The sequence below is a fragment of the Ictalurus furcatus genome, chromosome 24 (assembly GCF_023375685.1).
Source record: "Ictalurus furcatus strain D&B chromosome 24, Billie_1.0, whole genome shotgun sequence".
NCBI classification, from domain to species: domain Eukaryota; kingdom Metazoa; phylum Chordata; class Actinopteri; order Siluriformes; family Ictaluridae; genus Ictalurus; species Ictalurus furcatus.
In genome coordinates, this window is record NC_071278.1 from 9,161,192 (window position 1) to 9,189,073 (window position 27,882).

The 27,882-nt window shown below is 39.8% G+C and overlaps 1 protein-coding gene across 1 annotated transcript in view; it reads right to left on the reverse strand.

Moving 5' to 3' along the window:
• Positions 1-26,894, reverse strand: part of samd12 (sterile alpha motif domain containing 12) — a gene marked incomplete at its 5' end in the record, with an annotated part of 83,166 nt that extends 56,272 nt beyond the window's left edge. The window contains 3 exons of the mRNA XM_053613518.1: positions 1,410-1,550; positions 16,834-16,963; positions 26,802-26,894. Coding sequence (XP_053469493.1) covers positions 1,410-1,550; positions 16,834-16,963; positions 26,802-26,894 — 364 coding nt within the window. The remainder of the gene's footprint in view (positions 1-1,409; positions 1,551-16,833; positions 16,964-26,801) is intronic.
• Between the last annotated feature and the right edge of the window lie 988 nt (positions 26,895-27,882).

Below are 27,882 nucleotides of genomic sequence, written 5' to 3' on the forward strand. Positions count from 1 at the left end.
AAGGGCATAACATTATAGAGACTATGGACACTGTTGAAAAATACAAACACTGTTAATGACAGGTGAAGTGAAATGTATGTATCATTTGTTTGTGCTGTGTTTGTGCCTTGATTCTGCCAGTTTGGCTTTGTAGATATTCTAGGGATGCACATCAGTGTAAGTGAACGACTGAAATTGATATCACAGTGAACTGAATGTGTAATATCCCCAAATCTCAGAGACAAAAAAACTCCACTTTGCACAGCACAAATCAACACAAATGGTTTGGTTTTGAAATGAGTGGGGTTTAATGTGACGTGTACGCTGTGACGTCACCCGCGACCTTATATCTCAGAAACTAAACCAGCACAAACAGTATAGGCACCATTTAATACAAACAAATTACATAAGTTTTATTCCATTTCATTTTCAATGACGTGCCAGCTTGCTGTAATTTGCTCTAAACCTCCACGTTTGGTTTCCTATTGCTCATTATTGCTCATATGACATACATTATATGGCCAAAAGTATGTAGACGCCCATATGTGGTTCTTCCCCAAACCGTTTCCTCAAAGTTGGAAGCACACAGTTGTATAGAATGTCTTTGTACGCTGTAACAATATAATTTCCTTTCACTGGAACTAAGAGGCCCAAAAGTGTTCCAGCATGACGTTGCTCCTGTGCACAAAGCGAGCTCCATGAAGACATGGTTTGAGAAGATTTGACTGGAAGAACTCGAGTGTCCTGCACAGATCCCTGACCTCAACCCTACTGAACACCTTTGGGATGAACTGGAACACCGACTGCACCCCAGACCTCCTCACCTAAAATCACTAATGCTCTTGTAGCTGAATGAACACAAATCCCCACAGCCATGCCCCAAAATCTAGTGGAAAGCCTTCCCAGAAGAGTGGAGGTTATTATAACAGCAAAATGGGACTAAATCTAGAATGAGACGTTCAAAAAACTTTAGTCCAGTGTATACTCAGCAAAAAATGACAGCAAGTGAAAATATCTTGAATATATTCAAATGTATCTAGCATTTCCTATTATACGATTACACTAAACCAAATGTATCGTTATTAAACCTATTTCTAGACAGTTTGTTTACTAATTTCTTGCTCTATTGACAAAACATTTAGTTTAAAATTTTAAGCAATTATTTCTAGAGTGAAGCAGAATATCCGCCAATAGAAGCTTGAAATTAGTAAAAAAAAAAAATGTCTAGAAATAAGTAGAATAATGTAATATTTGGTTTCATCTAATCTTATAATAGGAAATACTAGATCCATCATGGCTACAAAAATGCTTCCCAGAAATTCTTCAGTTAAACATGATTTCATTTATAATACCAGTCTGCGCACATGTGTGAATATGTGTGAATGTGTGCGTTTGTGTGTGCGTGTGTACATGTGTGCGTGTGTGTGTACCTTGTGTGAGGAGCTGCAGGGTGCGGACCTCCTCTCTGACGCGGAGCTGCAGGACCTGTTGCAGGATGTACTGTCTCTGGCTCTCCTGCATGATCCCCATCCTCTCCAGCTTCCTGTCTGTCAGCCTCATCAAAGCTCGGCCTGCAGACACAAAGAACTTGAATTTTATACCATAACTGCAGACACAAGTAGCAAACTACTTCCGAGTGACAGAACTCAGCACCGTAATGAATATCGGCAGTAATTACAAAGCTAATGCTTACCAAGTATTTACACAAAACACCCTGTAATTAATTCACCATGGCTAATATGTGCATCATGAACTGAACCTGAACAAGATCTGCCTTGTTAAGACTTCAGTGTAGCATTCAACTCTATCCTGCAATATATTAAAAAGGAAAAACACTAATGAAAGGAAATGAACTAGAATTTTTTTCTTGCTCCAGATAACATACTAGTCAAGGTCAGATGACGTTCACTGAATTTCTCACCAGTTCCTGTTTCCTAATGACATTGCTAAGAGCAAAGTGAATACACCAAAATCTTATGAATTTTCATTGCTTCATCTGATGTTCGGCATTTATTGCCTTTTGACGTGAGGCACATCGCTTTGTATGGGATAAACAGTGGAATTTTAGCTGTGAAAAAGACATTGCACATTTATTCACTCAGAAGTTTAAGTATACAGCATTCAGCAGTGATACAGAATATGTGCTCTTATGAATCCTCTTTTCTTGTTGGATGACGCAAGCGAAGACAGCTCTCTCACATTCTCTCTCAGTGAAATTCTCCCAGCCACCATTATCTACAAAGTAGGTTAGCCAATAGAGTGTCGCTGACGTGACCGTTTTCCTGCCCTGCAAAAGCATTTACGCCAGCAGTGGTTGTTGACAGCCAGACAGTTATTTAGAGCAAAGTGTGTGCTGCATGTGTGCAAACCTGCTTAAAGCTCCCTAACAAATCAGGCCTCTAAAATTTCTAACCACCTTATCCACAGAGAGCGTAATGTGTAAATGCAGAAAAAAAATTATATATATATATATATATATTTGAATGAGAAAGAGTAGGTGGAAAGACTCCAGGAAGCCTTTAATGGGCGCAATGGTTACAGAGCCTGCACAGACCAAAGAAAGCGTGACAATAGAATAAAAGCAATAGGAACGAGAACAGGAGATAAAAAACTGTGCGTATTATTTGGTAAGCTTGATTGAAATTGGACACGTTCACAATATAATTGATGGATATAAAAGCATAGCGACAACAGCAGTGCTTCCAGGCCTGTCACTGAGCAACAGATGCGTTAAAGGACATATAAAATTTTTACTGACATTTCAAAAACGCCTACAATGAGTTTCTGGCTGGGTGCTATGTTTAGCCACGCTACATTGGAAGAAGAGAATGAGGGCTCTTGTGTGGGTGGACGTGATCAGACTGAGGCTTCTCCGTAAAGTGGACGTGGGCCAGACGAGCTCTTCATTTGGCAGCCAGAGCTGGAACTTAGTCCATCTTTCTGACTCAGTGCCTTCAAAATCCCAGAAAGACGCAGAAAGGGATGAGTCAAACCATGCTTAATACTAGCACACTGAGGAGAAGAGAAGGAGAAGAGAAGACAGAGGGGAGATTAGAGGGAATATGAGAAAATAGAGGACGAAACAAGAAGAGAAGATGAAATGAGGAGATTCGAAGACAGTCGGCAAATTATAAACCAAACAAGCAGCAAGGGAACCGGGAATGAAGCCATTCAAAATAGAGCTCAGAACATAAACATGTCCTATAAAAATATTATGGATGTTGCTCAGCTGTGAACATCAAAGGTCACTGAGTGGGAGACAACCACACTACCTTAAGACTAAAGAAAAACAGGCAAGATGTTGCAGTTCATCCGAATGCACCAAGCCATCTTATAAAGCATGTCAAGTGGGAGAGAAACAAGCCATAAAAGGCAATAAAGTTATTGCGCCTGTGGGAGCTACACTGCCACGGTTTACCATGAGGAGACATGTACTCAGTCACAACAACTGTGATTATGGCTTTTTTACTACACCTCTACTCTCACCAGTGTGCATCCATCAAAAATAAGTTAGGTAACAAGAGGAAAAACAGATGTGTCTCAAACCTGTATGGAAATAAATGCAGAAAAATCACTGGTAAGGTAATAATTGGTTTCATTTCATTCCTCCTAACTGCCAAGAGTGGTGAGAATCACCTGAATACCTTCTTCTGCATGTCATTTTAAAAGAAATCTGCATACTCTGATATGTGCCTGTAACATCTAACCCCCCCCCCCCAACATTTTCTCCCCAATTTGATCACCATCCAATTCCCACCCACCAGCCAACTCTCCCCATTAGCTACTTACCAAGGAGGTTGAAGGCTAACATGTGCTTCCTCAGAGACAAATGAAGCAAGTCAACCTCCATTTTTTTTTCGAATTGCTGCTTGCAAGTGGCTTAGTAGTTGGCATGTTCGCCTCACACCTCCAGGGTTGGGGGTTCGATTCCCACCGTGGCCCTGTGTGTGTGGAGCATGCATGTTCTCCCCGTGCTGCGGGGGTTTCCTCCGGGTACTCCGGTTTCCTCCCCCAGTCCAAAGACATGCATGGTAGGCTGATTTGCGTGTCCAAAGTGTCCGTAGTGTATGAATGGGTGTGTGAGTGTGTATGTGATTGTGCCCTGTGATGGATTGGCACCCTGTCCAGGGTGTACCCCGCTTTGTGCCCGATGCTCCCTGGGATAGGCTCCAGGTTCCCCGTGACCCTGAAAAGGATAAGCAGTATAGAAGATGGATGGATGCTCCCCTTGCATCACAGGGCAGTGTATCCCATTTGAAGCAAACTGCTATCTGCCCTCTTATGCATACATGAGCTGACAGATTCCCACAACTGTGAGGTGTCCCATTGGAACATTTTTAAATGATTATACTTTTTAATCCTAAATTAGAATATTTTTGTACTCATGAATTTTTGGTTATACGCTCCACTGTAGGAGACCCAGAACAGTGTTTAAAAATCCTATATGTAGTGATTTTCCATTAAAAACAAACTCAACAAACAAGCTGTATGCACGATCTATTACGAGTGCCAGGGTACTACTCATTTGTGTACTCCTGTGTGGCTGAAGAAACTCTGTGTTTATCTTTTTAAACGACTGAAATAGTGTTAGTGTCCATTGCTTTTTGTTTGGGAACACAGCCAGGAGAATTACCTACCAAAAATTTTTGTTTTCTTCCTTCCAGATCCACTTATTTTTGCTCATTTAACTGTGAAAATGATTTAAAACACTTTGCTGTTCTGGACTGCGGAATACTGATTTCATTTTAAATTCCTATTCTCATATGGGTTCCTCCAGACACTATCTGCTGATTCTGCTCATCTTGACATCCCACTACAAAAGTATTAAATCACATGGATTTCGTACATTAATGTAGTTAGATGAGTGTTTACACTTTTTATATAGATTTATTGACTGTAAGTGAATAAACAAGGTTGGGAGCCTATCCCAGGAATTTGGGGTCCAACCCATCACAGGGCACAATCACACACTTCAGACAATTTAGGAATGCCAATCAGCCTACAACGCAATTCTTTGGATTGGGGAGGAAACTGGAGTGCCCGGAGGAAACCCCTGAAGCACGGGGAGAAACTCCACGCACACAAGGTGGAATAGGGATTTAAATCCTCAACCCCAGAGATACAACGTTCTAACAACTAATTACTGTATACAATAAATGTAGCTAAATTTTTATGATGTGTGCCAATAATTTTTGAGGGCACTATCAATTTAAATTAAGATTTTAGGTCACCACATTTAGCACGTAATTTGTTTTTCTCATTGTTTTGTCTACCACTTTCCAGCAATTTAGCAAAAACCCCGCTAGCAAGTGGGGGAAAATTACAGTATAAAGATTTTGCCTACTGACCCCCATTGACAGACCCCTTTTCCTACATCCATCAAGAGACAAAGGTTTTTGTACCTGATGCAAATTGGGATTTTTATACTCCAATAGGTAAATATTTTGTAAATTCTAATGTGAATTTGAATAGAGAAACTCATTTTGACAGAAACAGAGGAGGCACCATAGTGGCCCATCATTTTAACCAAAGCATGTATGAGTGTCTAGCTTCTACTGTACACACTGAATATGTTCTAGCCCCAAGGCTACTTTACTAAACCTCCAGCAATGTCTGCCATGTACAGATATACCACACTTAAAGTGTGAACAATCACTGAGGACTGTATCCTGTAAGATTGCAATATTTCATAATAAACTGTAGCACTGTAACAGTCAGTGAGTTTTCCACCACAGGAAAGTCCTCAGGGCAGAGGATTGAAGACCCGTTCCAGATTCTAGGTACATTTTTTTCTTTTGTCTTATTAACATTACGAGGGAATAATCTGCATCATGCAATATCTTCCTATAAATGCACATCCTGAAGTTTTTTCATTCTTACTCGACTCATTTCACGGACAAATCTGTGGTGATAATTAGACAAAAGGACAAAATTGGTTGACAAGCATTAAGATACTAAAATCTTGAAGCAGGTAAGATAAAAGTGACGATGTGTCGGGACGATGAAGGCGAGATCGAGAAAGACGGAGGGAGGAAATGTCAATAAGAACAGGCTTACTGTTTCTCATCTATAATTGTGTTTCACATCCAAAGAAACCCGTCACCCCTCCACCCTAACCCCTTCTCCCAACTGACTACAAGCGGCAAATCTCCCTCTGATGACATACTGATTTCTCTGGAGAAGACAGAGTAAAGGAGGGCATTATTCTAATGACTATGAGCTCCTCCTTTATAATGAGAGCAGTTCCATAACCACATGGTAATCAGTGCCTAATAACAGCCTGTTCTTCACCTCCCTCATTGTACAGGCACACAGAGATCCCTTAACTAAGAAAGACTCGCTGTGATCCACTTAGAGAACACACAGCTCTCTTCTTCACATTGAAATGACAGATCAAAGTTTTCTTCTCTACTTTGTCCTCCCTGCTGTGGTATTTCATATAACATGAGTTACCAAACGTGCTAATCATCTTTGCCTTTATAGCTGAGACAAAGAGCAATGTTGTGGGCCTAAGTGTTAAGTCATGACAGTATCAATGTAACTTAGTTTGCATATCTGTAGGATAAAATGATCACATAGGCACATTAGGTTTTTACAGAGAATCATTTGTTAGAAGATAAGTGGTCAAATATTGTACACTAAGATATTAACTGCGAACAAAAAATAACAGCAATTCACAGGTTTGCATCTTCATTACGAAATGTGATATGTATAAATAGCCGCTAATATCTTGTATACCCCCCTTTGACTTTATAACTCTCTCCAACCTCGGCATGTCCTCCATAAAGCTTTCGGCTCCTCTAGGTTGTATTATTCTGCCAGATGCTTGGCCAATATTTGCATTTTTCTTGATATGTCTATTATAATCCTACCAAATGTCAGAAATTGCCTTCTTCAAATCAGGTCTAAAGGTGAAAATAGCCAACGCGAAACCTATTCACTGATTCTGCTTTACGCTGGATTGTTGTCTTGTTACAGAATACATGCACGTTTCTTTTTGACCATTTTGGAATTCAGTCTTTGGTATACAGTATAAATTGTTAAGGTTTATAGGAGACTGTATTCGAAACAATGAGTGATGCAACATTTTGTCTGTGCTCAAGACTATGTTATAGTGCTATATACGCTCAGAAATAAAAGTTCGCCTCACACCTCCAGGGTCGGGGGTTCGATTCCCACCGTGGCCCTGTGTGTGCGGAGTTTGCATGTTCTCCCCGTGCTGCGGGGGTTTCCTCCGGGTACTCCGGTTTCCTTGCCCAGTCCAAAGACATGCATAGTAGGCTGATTGGCGTGTCCAAAGTGTCCGTAGTGTATGAATGGGTGTGTGAGTGTGCATGTGATTGTGCCCTGAGATGGATTGGCACCCTGTCCAGGGTATACCCCGCTTTGTGCCCCATGCTCCCTGGGATAGGCTCCAGGTTTCCCCGTGACCCTGAAAAGGATAAGCGGTATAGAAGATGGATGGATGGATGGAACTGTGCCGTTCCTTGTTTTTGGAGTGGTACTATCTAGGGCAGGTCTTGTGTAACTTTAGTATGTATCTTTTATCTAGGAAAGTGCATGTTGTGTAACTTTAATTGGTTTTAGAGTAAAGCTTTAAGGTCCAAGGTCCAATTATGTACCTTAAACGATTTTAAAGGTGGAAGATACATACTAAAGGTACAAAAAATGTACCTTTGATGGTACCACCCTAGCAACAAGGAAAAGTACAGTTTGATTCCTTTATTTCTCAGAGTGTGGACTTGTTTCTAAAATGCCCTGATTATAATGCATGAGTTCTAGCATTACTTGTGATCCAGAACAACAATAACAGCACTGTCCATGTCACATTATGCATGCGCTTATAAGATCACTGCAGTTATATCTATATCACTCCGGAACACTGCATTTTCACCTCAACCCATACAAAATAGCCATCACAAATATAACCATATATCAAAATACACCAGAGATTCTCAGAACACCTGCAAATTCACATTACTTGAGCTAGAAATCTGAACGGATCGATATTCCAAATAAAATATTGACAGATTTCATATTAGTTTTTTTTTTTCTGTCAAATACATCTTCCCATAATTAATGTTCATTATTGTCATTGTTCGTGAATCACACAAAGGTCTTCAACTGTAGAAACAGTATGAAATCTTTAAAGATTTTATTTGTAATACTAAACTTTCATATTAACCTGCATAAATAATGTTTATTATTTATGGATGTTTGGCTGAAAATGAAATTAATGCACTGTACATTTTCCCATCGTTATGGTTTATGATATATATTAACAATATATAGACACTGATCAGCTATAAAAAAATAAAAATAAATCAAAATACTGACAGGTGAAGTGAATAACATTGATTATCTCATTACAACGTGCCTGTCAAGGGGTGGGATATATTAGGCAGCACGTGAACAGTCAGTTCTCAAAGTTGATATGTTGGAAGCAGACTCTGACAAAGGTCACATTATGATGGCTAGACGACTGGGTCAGAGCATCTCCACAATGACCGGTTTTGTGGGATGTTCCTGGTATGCACCTATCAAAAGTGGTCCAAGGAAGGACAACTAGTGAACTGGCTACAGGGTCATTGGCGTCCAAGGCTTATTGATCCACGTGGCTAGCGAAGGCCAGGCCATCTGGTCCGATTCCACAGAAGAGCTACTGTAGCACAAACTGCTGAAAAAATAATGCTGGCTATGATAGAAAGATTTCAGAACACCTTTTATTAATGGGTATATTAATAATATATTATAATATTAATGTTTTATTTGTAGAATTTTGAGTAGGGTTAGCAGGTCGTAGGGTTGGAGGTTCGATTTCTGGTCCACATGACTCCATATACCGAAGTGTCCTTGGGCAAGACACTGAACCCCAAGTTGGTCCCGATGGCAAGTTAGAGCCTGGCATGGCAGCTCTGCTATCATTGGTGTGTGAGTGTGTGTGTGTGTGTGTGGGTGAATGGGTGAATGAGAATCAGCGCAAAGCACTTTGTAGAACCGCTAAGGTTAAAAAAGTGCTATATAAGTGCAGACCATTCAGACCATAGATGTTCTCAAAGTTCATCTGCTGAAGCCTCCTCTGATTTAATGATGTTTTTCATCTAGCAGCTTTTAGAAGATATTTAGATGCAAGCTGTCGTTGCAGAATGAAAAAGGATGACGGTGAAAAGAGACGAACCCTGAACAACCTCATGTCTGCAATAAAAAAATACTTCATAGGTTCTGTGTGCGCAAATAAAAAGAGAGAAACAAGAGGCATCAGATTCTTCTTCATTCTCAAGCCAAGAATGAGTATAGTATGACAGCTTGCGAGTGCCTCACTTATGCTGGTTCTTTATAAAACTATCATCAACGCTCGTAAATAAACCCAGCTTTCAAAACACACCCTCTGTAAAAATTCCCCCCACTGTTTTTTTGGCAACGGGAGCGTGAACCCTTTCGGGCCAAAATGCTCCAGACTCATTTGCTTTCCAGTGAGGACATGAGAGTACAGCCTGTTAACGAGAAGCATCCCAGCTGGTTTCATTTAGCTTGACAGCAGAAGAGCTGGCTGACTTTCCTGTCTGCCTTCTTTCCCTTCATTGCCGCAGCCCCCGTCCTAGGAAAACTCCACGCATGTGTACATTAAATCTGCTGGGCTTTAGTGTAAAAAGATTCAGAGAGCCGGTTCATGACATATAATTACGTTCCAGGTTATCGTACAACAGTCCTGCAGCTGATGGGCCCAGCTTGTGCAATGCTCCAAATTGGACGAGCGTGTGCTACAATAACACTGAAATGAAAGTATTAACATAGTTCTTATGCAGGTCTTATTAACGGCGCTATAAAGTCACAGTAGCACCTAACAAGCCACTTGTACACGTGTTATGCTACACTCAGCCAGGGCTGAATCTCAGAGAAGTAAAGCTCTTACAAAACCTACTAAAGCACTGTTAATGCAGTGCTGCTCTAGTTTTTTCAGTGCCACCTGCAATTTGTCAAGTAGTGTGGAAAAACAAGAATTCCCTGAACAGGAAATGCCTAAGCAGAGGATGCCACATTGACAACCCAGGAGGCATGGCACAGAATCACAGCAAAGACGATCTAAGGCAGTAATTTGAGGTTTGAGTTCCATATGACTGATCATAAAGAAATCAATTGCTGTAATGCACTCGCTACAGCACCTCCAAACAATGCTAGGTATTCAAAATGTCATACCAATGCCAGTTCAAACTCTCCAAAAGTGACATTCGGCTTGCAACAGGATGCCTCGCGGTCTTAACTGAAATCAGACACAGACAATACAACACCTCAAAACAACTCGAACCTTCTACTACATGGTCACCAGGGCAATGACTATACAGATAAAAGAGGTTTAGACATATCTAATCATTCCAAGATGAGCCTTAAAGCTGCAGCCATTTTCTTAAAGCTGTTAAGTCTGTTCTTATTAATCAAATGAACTAATAAGATCATACTAAGATGCAAACTGTTGAAACAGATTTAACAAAGCTACTGTTTGTCATCATACACTAAATGGCCAAAAGTATGTGGACACCTAACCATCACATCCATATGTGGTTCTTTTCCAATCTGTTGCCACAAAGTTGGAAGCACACATTTGTATATGAATGTCTTTGTATGCTGTAACATTATAATTTCCCTTCACTGGAACTAAGAGGCCGAAATCTGTGCCAGCATGACGATGACACAAAGCGAGCTCCATGAAGACATGGTTTAAGAAAGTTGGACTGGAAGAACTCGAGTGTCCTGCACAATTCGAGAGTACTGACCTCAACACTACTGAACGCCTTTGAGATGAACCGGAAAACCGACTGCACCCCAGACCTCCTCACCTAACATCAGTACCTGATCTCTTGTAGCTGAATGATCACAAATCCTCACAGCCACGCTCCAAAATCTAGAGGAAAGCCTTCCCTAAAGAGTGGAGGTTATTATAACAGCAAAGGTAAGCTAAAGCTGGAATGGGATGTTCAAAAAGCACATATGGGACATATGCAATGGTCAGGTGTCCGCAAACGTTTGGTTGGCCTTACAGTATAGATGTGTGAATATGAAATAAATTCCTTCTCTACAAAAATAAAAAAATAAAAAAGATGATGCTGTATTTTATCAAAAACACCACATTGAGGTCAAAACAGTTTGTCTATCACTGTACCAAATTATTTTAACAGAGCATTTTATAATATTGTGGGAGTAGATTCTAAGATCCTTCCTAAGGTCAACAAGCATATCATGTTTTAGTAATGTTTCCATGCTGTGAAAATGTAGATGTTAAAGAGTGCAATATAAAGCTGCAGTACAATTTTTTTTTGGTTAAAAACTGAAACTAAAGTCATTATCAACTCCCTGAGACGATATGAGAGGAACCAGACTCAAAAGGCAACCCGTCCTCATCTGGGTAACACCGAATAGTGCGATTATAAATAATTCCCTTCTATAAATGTGTACTACATGGTCAAAAAGTGCAATTGTATAACCAGGAAGTCTATTCTGTTGAAGTTATCAACTGTTCACTGATGGATGGCTATCATGGCAATTGTAATTCTAAGCCATTGTAACAAAACGGTTCGTATCAATTGCAGGCCAAAGCCATCTTCACGGTTTTTAAGTGGGACCATCCACAGTAATCCAATGTGTCTTTACGGCTGTCTGTGTGGGGCCATCCTCAGCAGCAGCAAGCGATTTCCAAGTGCTGAGAAGTCCAACCAGAAGTAGGGCATCAGGATGGATGTCGACACTTTATGACTCAGACCAGAGGAGGTAAATGAAATAAGAACTATCAATGAAAGTCTGTGAAAGCTCTTCCCTATCTCAATAAGCTGCCTTCAGCTTTACGTCGATTGGTACAGTATTTTTTCAAGTGCTCATGTTGGTTCATTTCAGGCTGTCGACATTTCAGGCTAGTCGACAACCCCTGATATAGAGGATTAAAAGAGCGACTCCTCAATGAATTCAATGAATTTATTGACAGGCTAAAGGAGGAAACGCTTGCATTCTTAAAGGACGAATGTGCTCACTGGATGATTAAACTATTTACCACTTATTTTCTTGTGAAAGAGCTTACTGAAATTTCATATTACAAGAATATAATGCCATTTTCCTGTACTGCCGCACAGCAGCCCTAAAGAAGCATGCAGCCAATTTTTCCATTTAGACCTAATTGCAACACTCCAGTGCTTTTCTGGCCTCTACTGCTTTAGGCATAATTTGTGTTTTCTGCTGGTACCAGTCATTTTAAACATACTTTTACAGTATACTATCTTTTTGACTGAATGCATGAATGCATCATGAATGTATCTGGTAAAGTTAAACTTTCATGTCAGGTTGGATTGTTGTATTGCTGTTGCTGTAATTATCATGAGCATCACTGCTTACGGCCTTTATGATGGTTTTACCACGTATAATCCAGGGCTAGGTTTGCGCCTTTAAAAATTTGGTTCTGTGTGATACTCTGGGCTTTGTAGTGATAAGTTGTTCGTAAATTAGCAATCTTTTTAGCCACCTCTTTTAAATGAACATGGGGTTATATGGACAGGTATCATCCTCAGATATCCATCCATCCATTTTCTGTACCGCTTAACCTACACAAGGTTGCGTGGAGCCCATCGCAGGGCACAATCGTACACTCATTCACACACTACGAACAATTTGGAAATGCCAATCAGCCTACAATGCATGTCTTTGGACTGGGGGAAGAAACCGGAGCACCCAGAGGAAACCCCTGAAGCACGGGGTGAACATGCAAAGGCAGAAACTGAACCCCCAACCATGGAGGTGCGAGGCAGACATGCTACCCACTAAGCCACCGTGCACCCTCATCCTCAGATATAACTGAGGTCAAAAAGTCAGCTTTGAGTCAGCTCTTATTGGTGAATTGAGCCAACTGCCTCAATGGCACACCTTGCATGTCTATAGACACTCATACATTTATATTTCTGGCTGTGTTCTTGGTGCACAATAACGTTTTTATTCTCAAAACACAAGACACCGTATGATAGCAGCAGCCTCTAGTTTAGGTCGCATCCCTAACGCTGCACTACTAAATAGTCTATCAGTACACAAAAGGTGTCAGAAACGATGTCATTGTTGCCTATGTACAATAGTATATAGAATACGGTTTGGGATGCAGCCCTGAATTCTCACTATCACTTGCGTCTCACAGCCCTCGGATAACACCTAGGCAGTTGAGAATGGCACAGCATTTTGCAAAATGTTTTTCAATGAGTACCTTGCAATCACATTTTTGTACAAGACTGGGCAAATGAACCAAATCTTCCATCCATCTGCTTTAATTAAAATGAACTCCTTGCTGTAAATTTAGCAATATATTATTATAAGCTATATTATTAAAGCATTTAATGTGAACGAGTGCCTAATTTCAATGCCGTTTTATAGCTCACCTCCTCCCTCCTGCCATCTAAATAGTTCTTGCGGTATTCTTGTACTCGTTGGTGTTTTCAAAAGCCATGGTAGCAGCGACAGAGCGAAAAACTGTGCTCTGCTACAGTCTGCTCAGTAAATCAGCACATTAACAGGGAGAGTGCACTTCCTCCTACGCTACCAAAAATATGTGCTTAACTCATTTACCAAAACGACTCGCCTGATCTGTCTTTGTAATTACTGCAGATTAGCGACTAATATCTAATTATGCCTTAATATGCATTAATGCAATTTTAATAACAGTTCAGTGTTCAAATTAATCTCAGGGAGTCTGAAGAGAGAAGAACAGAACCAGTGAGAAACGTTTATGTCTGCACTGAGGGAAACAAGTTGCCTGAAGCAAGCGCATTATATGTCTTATGAATTGAAATTGTGAGATTTCACCTTGAGTAAACGGGAATCTTCTGAAACTGTGAGGGCCAAGTGTACGTACTGTACGTGAGGAGGTGCCGCATGAGACGTGACTTGAGAGAACCCCACAAGGCGCTCACAGTGAGTCAGAAATGAATGTTAATTTTACTAGGGCTGTAAAGCTCATCGCTCATACTGCACCTGTGACCATTTACTACTGAACAGTGTAAAAAAGCTCAGGATTAAAGAGGAGATGAAAGAAGTTTGGTAAAGAAGTGACAAACTTGTTAGCACAAATCAAAGTTAAGAAATCTTCTTAGTTATAGAAAGGTTCTAGGGGGGACTTCATTCATCTTTAGCAGGCATTTTATTGTGGTCAGGGTTGTAGTGGATCCAGAGACTATCATGGATACACTGGACATGACACCCTGGGACACCAATCCATTATATGTCCAGCAGTCCAAGTAAAAAAGGAGAATTTTGTAAACAATAACACAATCTTACTTTATATTTCAGGGAACAGAATGAGGCCTAATTAAACCTGAGACCAAGGGGCAAAATGCATCAAGCTCAGTATGCTTTAAAATGGACATATAATTAAAACAGCAGGGGTTCTATTGAGCTTGAAAGTTATTATAAGGGAAATAATACTAGGTTAGATTGATCTCAAAGTGCGGTACATGAAGTATGGCCAGGGGGGTCCATGATTTTTGTATTTTGATAGAACCCCTAATTATCAAACGCATTTCTTTATTACTGACTTCTTATGGGTATTAGTCTGTTTGACTGGTTACTTAAATCGAATGAGTTTAATCCAACCCTTATATAACCTTATATCTAACTCAAAACATGGAGACCTATACATAATGCCAAACTGGACCTCACGTGTTTTATCCGTGGACAGTTAAGGAAAAAAATGCCCTCTCGTGCCAGTAGATTGCCAGAATATTCTGGGGTCGGTCAAATTTATTGTACAGTTAAAGGGGTCCCAAAACATTTAAAGAGATCTGCAAGAAATTTGAGAACCTCTGCTTTAAATATGTGAATAGGGCTGCAACTAACGATTATTTTCATCATAGATTAGTCAGTTGATTATTTTTCGATTTAGCCGATTATCGGATTGGTGGGCGGGGGTCGGGGGGGGGGGGGGGGGTTGTTTCTGGGGGCTTAAACATTCAGTACCATTTTTTTGTTTATTTAAAATAAAATCCACAAACTGAGTGTTACAAATATAAACTTCAGACTAAAACTTTATTTAAGTATTTATGTATTTATGCATTATTTTTATGGATGCACAAAAAAAAGCACTGAATTAAACTACAGTCCTAAATTAATAATAAAAACTCACTTTCACTGCACCTTGTGGTTTCTGTTCCTCACTACCATTAGGAATATTGTTTTACTTCTGTTTATTTTGACCGTAGTGTTTTAATTGGGCATTACAGATGTAATGGACATTTAACTGGATGTTACACATGACATTACAGAACCTTTTGAACCAGTTTCCCCAACCCCTTGCACAGTGGAGCATTTTGGATATAAACATAAGTTTGTGCTCGTGCATCACTGTTGTGCTTCCCTGCTACACAACCTCCACTTTGTAAAGTTTGATCTTCTCCATGGTGTTTAATATAAAATGCTCCCTTGCCTTAGAGGACTTGGGTCACACACTTTTTTCTGCCGTCACTTGACGATTTCGCCTCCGTCTGACGGTGACTGAGGTCATGGTGAGCATAAACGGTAACGCTAATATAAACAGTAAACTGAAGAAAGTCACTGTTGGTGACTCTGGGTATCTGCTAAAGCTAGCAGTGTCGCATTGCATGCGTATGACATCATGCACCCTCGACTGGGAAACGGCTTATACTTAAAAAAAACCTGCTAGTGTTCCATTTGAGATGATATTACCTTTCTAAACTTCATACACTAGACGGTAGAGTATATAGTGCATAGTGTAAGTGTATAGTACTTCATTTGGGATACAACTTTAGTATTTACTCTCCAAAGCGTGTTTCCGGAACAGAAATAACGTGGTGAGTAAATCTCCCTCGTTCCACACGCAGACCGACTAACCGATAATGAGATTCGTTGACAACGATTTTCATAATCGATTATTATCGATTAGTTGTTGCAGCTCTAGTGAATTTAAGAGAAATTCCTTTAATATTCAAAACAGCGACCCAGATTTGACACCAGTGACTTCCTGAGTGTGCCATTTGTATTTGTGTCCTTGATCAAAGCAAGTTTTTCCCACACTGTTATGTACATCTGAGACATAATCTTTTGTTTACTCTAATGAAGTGTGTAGAGTGGTACTTCATGTTACAATCACTGGAGAGAGAGATGCAAATTGCATTGTGTCACTAATTGGTGAGGCCTGGTGTTTGTTAACGAGATTCTGTTCATTAATGCGGGATAGTAGAACTCAGTTGCTTCCATATTTTCCGCATAAATTACAGCTAATTGGCGTGTGCATTGACCAGACCCTTAACACAAAGTGTAACCGAGATCCTTCGAGACACATTAGAATGATTTAGGTAAGGACACTCAATTTTTTCAGTTGTCAGTGCTGTTTATATACGGTATCAGACGTAAAAAATGTAAAAAGGAAAGCCCAGGTTGTGACAGATTTCTTCGACAATGAATATTTGATGTCTGATTACGGGGAAAAGGGGAAAAAAAAACCAATACAATGTACTAGGTGCTATTTTAGTTGTTTTACTGGTTCGAGTCTGGATCACGTCAAATATTATCCGTGTCAACAGGTCTGTAGCTTGCTAAAGTATGCTGCCTTAAAACTGCATAATCATTTTCCTCATCTGCTGTTTACACTCACACTGAATAACACTGAACATTAATCAATATAAAACTACATCACGTCCTCAAGTACTACAGAGATGATAAAAATACCGTGATCTCAGCCAAGAGGTTGTGGCAGATCAGCAATAGAAAATTTTGTCTATCATTATGCATGAGTTAATTAAAGCAGTGTGTGTGTGTGTGTGTGTGTGTGTACTTGGCCTGGCTTATTATGTGATGATTGACAGAAACAGTGTGTACCTGTAATATCGTGCTGTTTGAAGGCATCACTGTAGACTTGGTGCTGGTTTGGGCAGTGCTTCTTCAGCCACTTACACACATCCTGCTGAGTCCACAAAGCCACTGGTTTGGACAGTTTCACCGTCCCTGACTGGACAACAGACAAGACAAAAGTTTGCATTAATTAAATACACCCTCTATTCACACACAGGACCCTATTTTGGTGATCATGTGGGTGTGGCCTTAGTGTATACGGTAACCTGGCTCAGATGGACATAATTGTAAAAAGGGGAGGGATTATTTAGAATAAACTCACAGTTGGGTGTGCTGCTGTTATATTTAATAAATAAAAATTTAATAATAGCTGATTGTGCACAATGCATCACGATTACAATATTAGATTGCTTTTTTTTGGATTCCACATTGATACTGTAGTCTTAAAAATAACCAGATGGCTGAAAACTAAGATATAGCAATAGAGAACACAGTATCTCTAATCGTCTAATGCAGTGGAATAGTACTCTTGTGTTTAATGCATATCTTTTTCTCAAGTAAAAAAAAATAAATCTGTGCAACCCAACAGCATCGTTTATAATCCGGGCTGGAACGTATCATACACATCGAGTCACTCAAGAGTAAAATTGTGATTTTAACTGTCAAAACAAATTCTTAGTAATCAGGAAATGTGCTCTTCTGCACTGTGGATAGAGAGTGACTAATCTTAAAATCTTAGCAAGTTCACTAAATTATAGCTTCACAAATTATTCAAAAATTGTCAACTTTCCCAATATAGTGTGTATTTCAGGGCAGGATGGCAAGTTGTTTGTCCTGCCAGAATCTAATGGAGTAGATGATGGACAATATAAATGCCCACACTGTTTGAAACCTGAGAATGTGCAACAGGCATTGCGGCATTACGAACAGCACATACGGCTATGGAGTTCATTAGGAAGAATTAGGTACTGTAAGCTCCTCTATTGTGTTGCAGCAGCAGGAGCAAAAGTACTCAGAAGACCCCACTGAGCAATCCCATGGAATAGGACAAAGTGTCTTTACTGCATTATTGCACTGAGCTGGCAGCAGTCAAGGGCCAAATGCAAAAGTGGTGTCCTGAAGCAGCCTAGTACAAGAGCCTCACATTCAGAGACAGACCCCGATGCGCTATATTGTCTCCTTCTCTGAATTTGATGGCCACTTCAGCAAGGAGTGCTGGTAGCTTGTCACCGAAGCAGGCTGAACAGCAGTAGAGCTGCAACAACTAATCGATAAAATCAATAATAATCAATCAAAATCGTTGTCAACAAATCTCATTATGGATAAGTTGGTCTGCGCACAGCACGGGGCATGTTTACTCATTACATTACTTCTGTTCCGAAAACATGCTTCGGAGAGTAAATACTAAAGTTGTGTCCCAAATGAAGTACTGTACACTTACACTATGCACTATGTACTCTACCGTCTAGTGTGTGGATTTTAGAAAGGTAATATCATCTAGCGTTTTTTTTTACTAACCACACGTATAAGCCGCTTCTAGTCGACGGCGCATGACGTCATACGCACGCTAGCATTAGCAGACACCCAGAAGCACCGACACTGATGTTTTTCAATTTACTGTTTATGTTAACGTTACCTTTTATTCCCAACATGACCTCAGTCTCCATCAGACGGAGGAGAAATCGTCACGTGACTGAGGAAGAAAGTCCTCTAAGGCAGGGAGCATTTTATATTAAACACCGCAGAGATCAAACAGTGCTGCACGAGCACAAAGTTATGTTTATATCCAAAATGCTCCACTGTGTGTAAGGGGCAGGGGAAACTGGTGCAAGCTGCTTAAAAGGTTTAGTTTAATTTAAGTTTATTGTCATTATGCTGTATTTGTGCACTTGCAGTGTAAATTCTGTTGTTTATTATAACGGAAGTGACGTGTTAGTAACGAGGCCGCGTTGCTGATCACGTGCGGTGTAGATGTGGTGATGTACAGTGTAGTGCAAGTAAGATCTGTAATGTCTAATTAAAACATTATGATCACAAGTAAACACAAGTAAAATAATATTCCTAAAGGCAGTGAGGAACAGAAACCACAAGGTGCAGTGAAAGGGAGTTTTTATTATTCATTTAGGACTGGAGCTTAATTCAGTGCTTTTTGTGCATAAAAAGTAATGCATAAATACTATAAAATAAATTACATATATATATATATATATATATATATATATATATATATATATATATATATATATGTGTGTGTGTGTATATATATATATATATATATATATATGTGTGTGTGTGTGTGTGTGTGTGTGTGTGGGTGTATATATGTAAATTTATTTTATTTATTCATTCTAGTTTATATTGTATACAAGTATTTATGCATTATTTTTTTATGGAGGCACAAAAAGCACCGAATTAAACTACAGTCCTAAATTAATAATATATATTCTGGTGTGTGTGTGTGTGTGTGTGTGTGTGTGTTGGGTTCTTTTCTGTTTTGGACAAACAGTTGTGTAAAGTTTTAGTCTGAAGTTTATATTTGTAACACTCAGTTTGTGGATTTTATTTTAAATAAATGTAAAAAATGCTACTGAAAGTTTGCCCCCCCCCCCCGATTAATCGAAATAATAATAATAACAATAATAAAATAATCAGCCAACTAATCGATTATGAAAATAATCGTTAGTTGCAGCCCTACACAGCAGAAAAGAAAGCAGGAGCACTGAATACGCCACAGACTGGTGCACTGAACACAAGCCTAACCCATCTGCCCTTGCACATGGCTACGCTTACTCCACAATCGGCTGATTTCCCTGATGATCTCTAACGCACATTTCAGAAATGGTTGAAGCTGCGACTTGATAAAATGCTTAAAAAGGCTTACTGTCTGCAACTACAGATGCAGAAACCCTAGGCATGTGATCGATGCAGAATGCGGATGCAGAAAGACTCGGCATCCCCTCATTAGGGGTACAGGCTGAGGAAGCTTTATATAAGAGCTGACATGCTGATTTGTGAACCATATCATACGCTGGTGAGTGGAAGCTGGCACGGTTCCTACTGGCCTTAAGGAAATAAAAGATGCAGTGTGCACAGAGATCTTATAGACAGTACAGTACAAATTCAAGTGAAGGCAGTCATAGCAACAGGGTATGGCAAATCTGTGGCAGTTAAAGCAGAAGATGAGAGAAGTTTGGTTGTGTCAAATGCCACTGGTGGAGAGTTGTAAAAAGATGCTTCACGAGCTTCCACTGGTGCCTGGGCAGGTCTTCGACTCACAGGCCCGGGAGCCATTAAACGATCGCCTCATTCTATCCGAGACATGAGAATTTGTCTCAACAGGTTAGACAACAGACAACAGAATTTAGGTGCTTGACCATGCCAACGCATTATTCCCACAGAGTTGTGTTTCAAAGAACGCAAATGGAGGAGCTATGTGACATGGTGCTAACACAGCTGCCCAGAACATAGGGGTGTTTTGTGCCACAGCAGAGTGTGATCAAGCTTCTAAAGCATGAAATACCAAAAGTTCCAGAGGATCCCTGCAGTGATTCTGAAATCACGTGGCTGGATCCCCTGCAACTGAAGCACTGGCATCTCATGCAAAACACTGATGAAACAGAAAGATCTGGATTTAACACTAGGTAGTTTGTGCAACTTGCAATATCCAGTAAAGATCCAGAAGATGATGTGGCCAGCATTGACCAGTTTCAAGCGTGAAATAGTCTCGTTTGATTTTCAGAAATCTTTGCAGTTTATTTTAGCATTCATTTCGAGAAATAAGCAAAATTATCTGCCAATAGTATCAGACAATTTAAAGCTTGGAATGTCAAAAGTTGTCTTAATAATCTTATATTTTGTTTATTTAAATCTATAGGAAATACTAGCTAAATCTGACTATATTCAAGATGTTTTCAGCTGTCAAGAGTTTTTCTATAAAATGATGTTCACGTTCGCCTCACACCTCCAGGGTCCGGGGTTCGATTCCCACCGTGGCCCTGTGTGTGTGGAGTTTGCATGTTCTCCCCGTGCTGCGGGGGTTTCCTCCGGGTACTCCCTCCCAGTCCAAAGACATGCATGGTAGGCTGATTGGCGTGTCTAAAGTGTCCGTAGTGTATGAATGGGTGTGTGAGTGTGTATGTGATTGTGCCCTGCGATGAACTGGCACTCTGTCCAGTGTGTACCCCGCCTTGTGCCCCATGCTCCCTGGGATAGGCTCCAGGTTCCCCGTGACCGTGAAAAGGAGTAAGCAGTAGAAGATGGATGGATGGATGATGTTCATACACACTATGGCTACTTTCTGGGCAACACTAAGAGGAGTGTCATACAGAACCCATGCTCTGTCTTCACAGATTTCTGAATGTTGCTTGATCACAACCCATGTGCTATGGCATCAGTCTGAGCCATCCACAATAGGAAGTAGTATTATTAATACTTGTGTGATAATCAAACTCAATAAACTATGGAGTTTGTACTATTTATGAGTGCTGTTTGGGAAGTTGTGCCATCTGGACTTGTGCCATCCGACTTTGCTACAACTCGCTTGTCAACGCAGTGGGTATTGTTAAGCAAGTGCAATATGATCAAGAGAATAAAATATTTACGTCCCTTGAAATATGATACTGCATAGTACGACCAAATTCATAATATACAGTATTTACAGGTATGGCTGTCATCTATAGCAGACCAACAATCATCTGAAATCTTGTGGATATCACACTCTTCTGACCACATTGCTAGAGCTCCAGCTTGTTTTCACAGGTGTGCTAATTCAGAAATAACACAGCTGTCAACAGAACACACCTGGGTGTGTGTTATTTTCCTAATGTGTGCTCTGGTGTTGTGCTATGCTCTGATTTGGGAGGGGAAAGAGAGAAATGTGTTTTAAGGAAAGAAATGCAGTGTGTACCCATGTAGATCCAAAAATAGAATTTCGCTGTACTGTACAAGGATTTCCATTTAAAATAATAGAGAGAGAGAGAGAGAGAGAGAGAGAGAGAGAGAGAGAGCTGTAGGGTAGCGACAGGGACCTGGACACGGTGTGGAAATAGCTCTTGCTCAGACACTTACACAAATAAATACACTCATATACATATACAAATACATATTAGCACACGCACAAACACACACACATATACACACACACTCACAGTCCTTTGCATAATTGCACAACACAGGTATTTCGATGTTCCTATAGCAACAAAGCTTCAAGTCTTTGCTCTTGAAACCTCACAGATGGTGCTGATTTATTCAATGTTAATACACCAAGATTTCAGAGATATCGAGGGAACGTTCAAAACGATGTGGCTCCAGAGTGCTATCACATTCATTAGTAAACTACAATAATGGACATACTTTTTTTCAGGACTAGAACTGATTACCTTTTTCTTTTTTGTTTTTTCATTCAAGTGAAAAACGTTGCAAAAACGGCAAGCGGTCTTATGAACTGGCTACGTTCTTCAATATTCAGGCGAATCCTTTTTCTCTGGTGCAACCACTTGAAATGTTGAGTCTTTTTTAGCATGTCAGTGATTTACTTTCAGGAAGCAGAGAGAGGTGCTCATCAGAAGGAGCCCCACATTGGATCACAGCCAAAAACCCATCCGTTATAACGATGACCATTTAAATGAACGCACAACGCCATCGTGTGGTGTATTAGAGCAGTTCAGCCTTAAGCTAGTATCTTTCTCATATCCGACCATCACTGTCTTTTTTTTTTTTTTTTTTTTTTACATTTCTTCAGTAATACATCCTAATTATAAAATGAGTATGTTCATGGATAAAAATTAAATAACAATAGTAATGCAAAAACACACTCTATATGATAGCAGTCTGTAATTATGGCTTCATGGAATAAAGCACTTTTAATGCACTGTAACGTTAATGTATATCCAGAGGTTACTGCATTAGTACAGTATTGTGCAAAAGAGCAAAAATAATTAAATGAAATGTTTCTGCATTAAGAAAATACTATAAAGAGCAGTAAACAGTAATAAATTAATCAAAGTCAAGAAGAAAAAACAAACGTATTCTCAGGTACAGGTCTCAGGTGCAGTTTTATAAGGAAATGAGCTGTAAGATTTACTGAGCACCTTGCAGAACCAGTCACAGTTCTTTTGGAGACTTTGACTTTGACCCCCAACCCCAGAGGTGCGAGGCAAACGTGCTAACGTTTTCAACCTTGGTTCTCAGGAAGATATACAGACAGGTGACAAATTAAAGTAATAAACAAAACAAAGTGTAAGGTGAGCCACTACGAGCCACCAGAACAGCTAGGTTCTCTAGAATTCTCTACAAGTCTCCCATAGGAAAGGTGTCATTGGGTAGAGATCTGGTGACTGAGAAGGCCATAGCATATCATTTCCACACTTATCAGACTGTTCATTAAGACCTCATGCTCTGTGGATGGGGGAGGAGTCAACCTGGAAGAGACCACTCCCATCAACATAGATATGTTTCATGATAGTATAAAGATGATTAGTCAGAAGACCTTTCTATTCATTTGCAGTGAACATTCTCTTTAAGTGGACAAGTGATCCCAAACCACGCCAACAAAACGCCTCTCACAGCGGCGTTGCTTTCTTCCCCTTTAATTTGTCACCCATCTGTATATTTAGTACATGTAGGGATGGATGGAGATGTCGTGTGCTCTTGAGGTGTGGGGTTGGGGGCACAAAATACATTGTGCAAAACGTGAACCACACCGAACACCCACACCAAATCCTAGTTATAATGGGGTTAAGAAGTCAGAATCTGCTATCTGGACTGTTTATGGAAAATTCAATTTATAGTTGTTATAGCTCTCAAACAAGATTAGTCATCAACTAATTTACCCTGAGCACAGAAACTGAACTGCCTTCTACCTGCTCACTCAGCCTGTTTGTGTCCAGTTATCATTTTTAATATTTTAGATACACTGTTTAAAGTGTAGTAGTTTACTGTATATCTGGCAACATTGAGTGGTTCTACCTCACATAAATATATATATATACTGTGAAATGAATGAGAATGAGGGGAGTGGCTGCACTATGATCCAGCTATAATTAGCACTGGTAGACAATCTGTATTTCTATCTAGTTAACCATATTTTTTTTCATAATACTCATTATTTACACCTGGGCACATTGAAAAACTAAGACTATAGTTTCTGACTTTATTATTATTATTATTTTTGCGTTTGTCACGACATTATAAACGGAAAATATGACAAAGTTATATAATCTGATCTTGCCAAGCTTTACCACAAAACACACAGTCATAAAGGCTTAATAAATAAGTCATAATAATAATAAATCACTAGTAGGACAGTAAAGCGCATTTGAAACCCTTTCATTAAACCAGATACAAACACAACCAGATGCTCTCAGAGACAGCAATTAACAATCTGTTAGGAGCAAAAACGTTTTATACTTTCAATTTTAAAAAGAAGCAAATGGTGGCTAAAGAGGATATCCAGATACATTTCGTTACCCAGATGGGTTTAAAGATTTAAAGACTAAAGACACAAACCATTGATTTGTCAGTTTTATATAATGTATTTCTGAATAATATGTATCTAATTAGCAAATGTTGTATTTGATAAGTCGTGAAATGAAAGTAGACTTTAGATAGTACTCTACACATAAGCGGTATCCGTGTCCGGAAACCATTCCTGATCAGCAGTGTTTTAATTCACATTCCAAACTTCCTGTACAGAGCTGGAATGCTGCAGGTATTACTGTCTTGTCATAGTGCTTGAAGGCCCATAACGCCCCCTGTGCAGGTGTGCTGTTCAGGCCCTGTCTCTCACTAGAGTTTGCAAAACTACAGAACGTGCAGCTATTTCCTGTATAGAAACACACACAGACGGTAAAGTTGCTCGAGCACTATTTTTGTCTTGTTACTAAAAAACACAAAGCTTTGTAAGTAGATGATTTATCATAGTTTCAAATCATCGCTGCATATGGGCATGGGTTATTTATTTTAAAGCACAACTGAGAGACAGAGAGATAGAATCCATTAGTTCTCAACACCAAAATAAAACACTGCTGCACAGACGCATGGCTCAGCGATGCATCACTAATGATTATTCTGCACGGCTGTGCATTATTCTATGCTTTTGTTTGCAGTGAAATGGATATAATATGACTTTTAATAAAAACAGTACAATTAACATTGCCCAATCTTGACTTAAAACCATTAGGGTCTAGGACTAAAAGTAGCCATGACCTTCAAATAAACAAATACAGTGCATCCGGAAAGTATTCACAGCGCTTCACTTTTCCCACATTTTGTTTTGTTATAGCCATATTCCAAAATGGATTAAATTCATTATTTTCCTCAAAATTCTACAAACAGTACCCCATAATGACAACGTGAAAGAAGTTTGTTTGAAATCTTTGCAAATTTATTAAAAATAAAAAACAACAAAAAAGCACATGTACATAAGTATTCACAGCCTTTGCCATGACACTCAAAATTGAGCTCAGGTGCATCCTGTTTCCACTGATCATCCTTGAGATGTTTCTACAACTTGATTGGAGTCCACCTGTGGTAAATTCAGTTGATTGGACATGATTTGGAAAGGCACACACCTGTCTGTATAAGGTCCCACAGTTAACAATGCACGTCAGAGCACAAACCAAGCCATGAAGTCCAAGGAATTGTCTGTAGCCCTCCGAGACAGGATTGTATCGAGGCACAGATCTGGGGAAGGATACAGAAACATTTCTGCAGCATTGAAGGTCCCAATGAGCACAGTGGCCTCCATCATCCGTAAATGGAAGAAGCTTGGAACCAGCAGGACTCTTCCTAGAGCTGGCCACCTGGCCAAACTGAGCGATCGGGGGAGAAGGGCCTTAGTCGCGGAGGTGACCAAAAACCTGATGGTCACTCTGACAGAGCTCCAGCATGTCTCTGTGGAGAGAGGAGAACCTTCTAAAAGAACAACCATCTCTGCAGCACTCCAGCAATCAGGCCTGAATGGTAGAGTGGCCAGACAGAAGCCACTCCTCAGTAAAAGGCTTATGACAGCCCGCCTGGAGTTTGCCAAAAGGCACCTGAAGGACTCTCAGACCAAAGTTTGAACAAAGATTGAACTCTTTGGCCTGAATGGCAAGCATCATGTGTGGAGGAAACCAGGCACCAGTCATCACCTGGCCAATACCATCCCTACAGTGAAGCATGGTGGTGGCAGCATCATGCTGTGGGGATGTTTTTTAGCGGCAGGAACTGGGAGACTAGTCAGGATCGAGGGAAAGATGAATGCAGCAATGTACAGAGACATGCTTGATGAAAACCTGCTCCAGAGTGCTCTGGACCTCAGACTGGGGTGAAGGTTCATCTTCCAACAGGACAACGACCCTAAGCGCACAGCCAAGATAACAAAGGAGTGGCTACAGGACAACTCTGTGAATGTCCATGAGTGACCGAGCCAGAGCCCAGACTTGAACCCGATTGAACATCTCTGAAGAGATCTGAAAATGGCTGTGCACCGACGCTCCCCATCCAACCTGATGGAGCTTGAGAGGTCCTGCAAAGAAGAATGGGAGAAACTGCCCAAAAATAGGTGTGCCAAGCTTGTAGCATCATACTCAAAAAGACTTGAGGCTGTAATTGGTGCCAAAGGTGCTTCAACAAAGTATTGAGCAAAGGCTGTGAATACTTATGTACATGTGCATTTTTTGTTTTTTATTTTTAATACATTTGCAAAGATTTCAAACAAACTTCTTTCATATTGTCATTATGGAGTATTGTTTGTAGAATTTTGAGGAAAATAATGAATTTAATCCATTTTGGAATAAGGCAGTAACATAACAAAATGTGGAAAAAGTGAAGCGCTGTGAATACTTTCCGGATGCACTGTAAGTCCGCTGCATTTCCAGACACAGATTAAGGCTTAATTTAGACTAAAATTGTCCACCATTTATGGTTTGGGGATTTACTGTATCTTCATGAATCTCTCAACATCACTAGTAGAGGATAGTGTGTGGTTGTGCTTGTCTGTCTCTGGTGTTTACCTTGGAGAGTTCAGATTCAGAGACGGAGCGTTGTGGTGGAGTACAGCACTGGAAACCAGGACTGAGGTGTTGAAAACCCGAGCCGTCATCAATCAGTCCTGCGCCCCGACCTACAGACTCCTCTTTCACGTGTGAGCTTGCATCCGCCATACACACCTGGTGATCGATCCCATTCTGACTCAGGTTGCAGTGGACAGCTGGAGAGACCAGGACAACATTAACGACTATTCACTATAAAAACCTTTCATTATAAACAAAAGACAAGACACTTAAAGACACTTAAAAACTGTGGACAGGGTTAGATTTGACTTATTCTGAAGTTTAGTTCCTGAACCAATTAATACAATATTTTATCAAAATCCTTGAGGGACGCTCTAAAGAATCTCCATGGAGGGTTGTTTTTTTTTGTTGTTGCAAATCTGTGTCACTGAAAATGAAAACATCTAGGTCAGTAATGTTATATATAGAAAAGCTCAACATCACCTTGCTGCTGTTTTACTATTCATAAACACTAGGTGGCACCACAGTACACTGCTACACTCTACGCTGCAGCTCAAGTAAATGTCAAGGTTATCAATATCAGTTGCACATGAAAAAATAGAAATGCAAAACCAGAAGAAAAAAAACCCTGATGCAGAATTTATGCATCAGTTATACTGAACACTTGCAGCGTACTGATTTTGTTCGCTCACTGATTTTCCCTGATTTGGATGCAACCATTTCCTATTTTTTCTGCTTTCCTACACATTTTTTTTTTTTTGCTTTTCAACTCCTCAATAGCCTTATTATTTAGTATCTATATATTTTTAAAATGTATTATGGTTTATTAATTTTCTTTATATATATATATATATATATATATATATATATATATATATATATATATATATAAACACACACACACATTAAAACTGATGGCAGCCCAAGAAAGCTGAGAAAAGAAGGAGCAAAATGTAACTGAAGTATGTTCTCATTTATATTTTTTTAACTCTTAATTGATTATCCATGGCTTCCTGTTTTATTAGGATATAAATAGGAGGTGACCCATAAGCCATATTCCCTTAGCCATTCATTAACATGG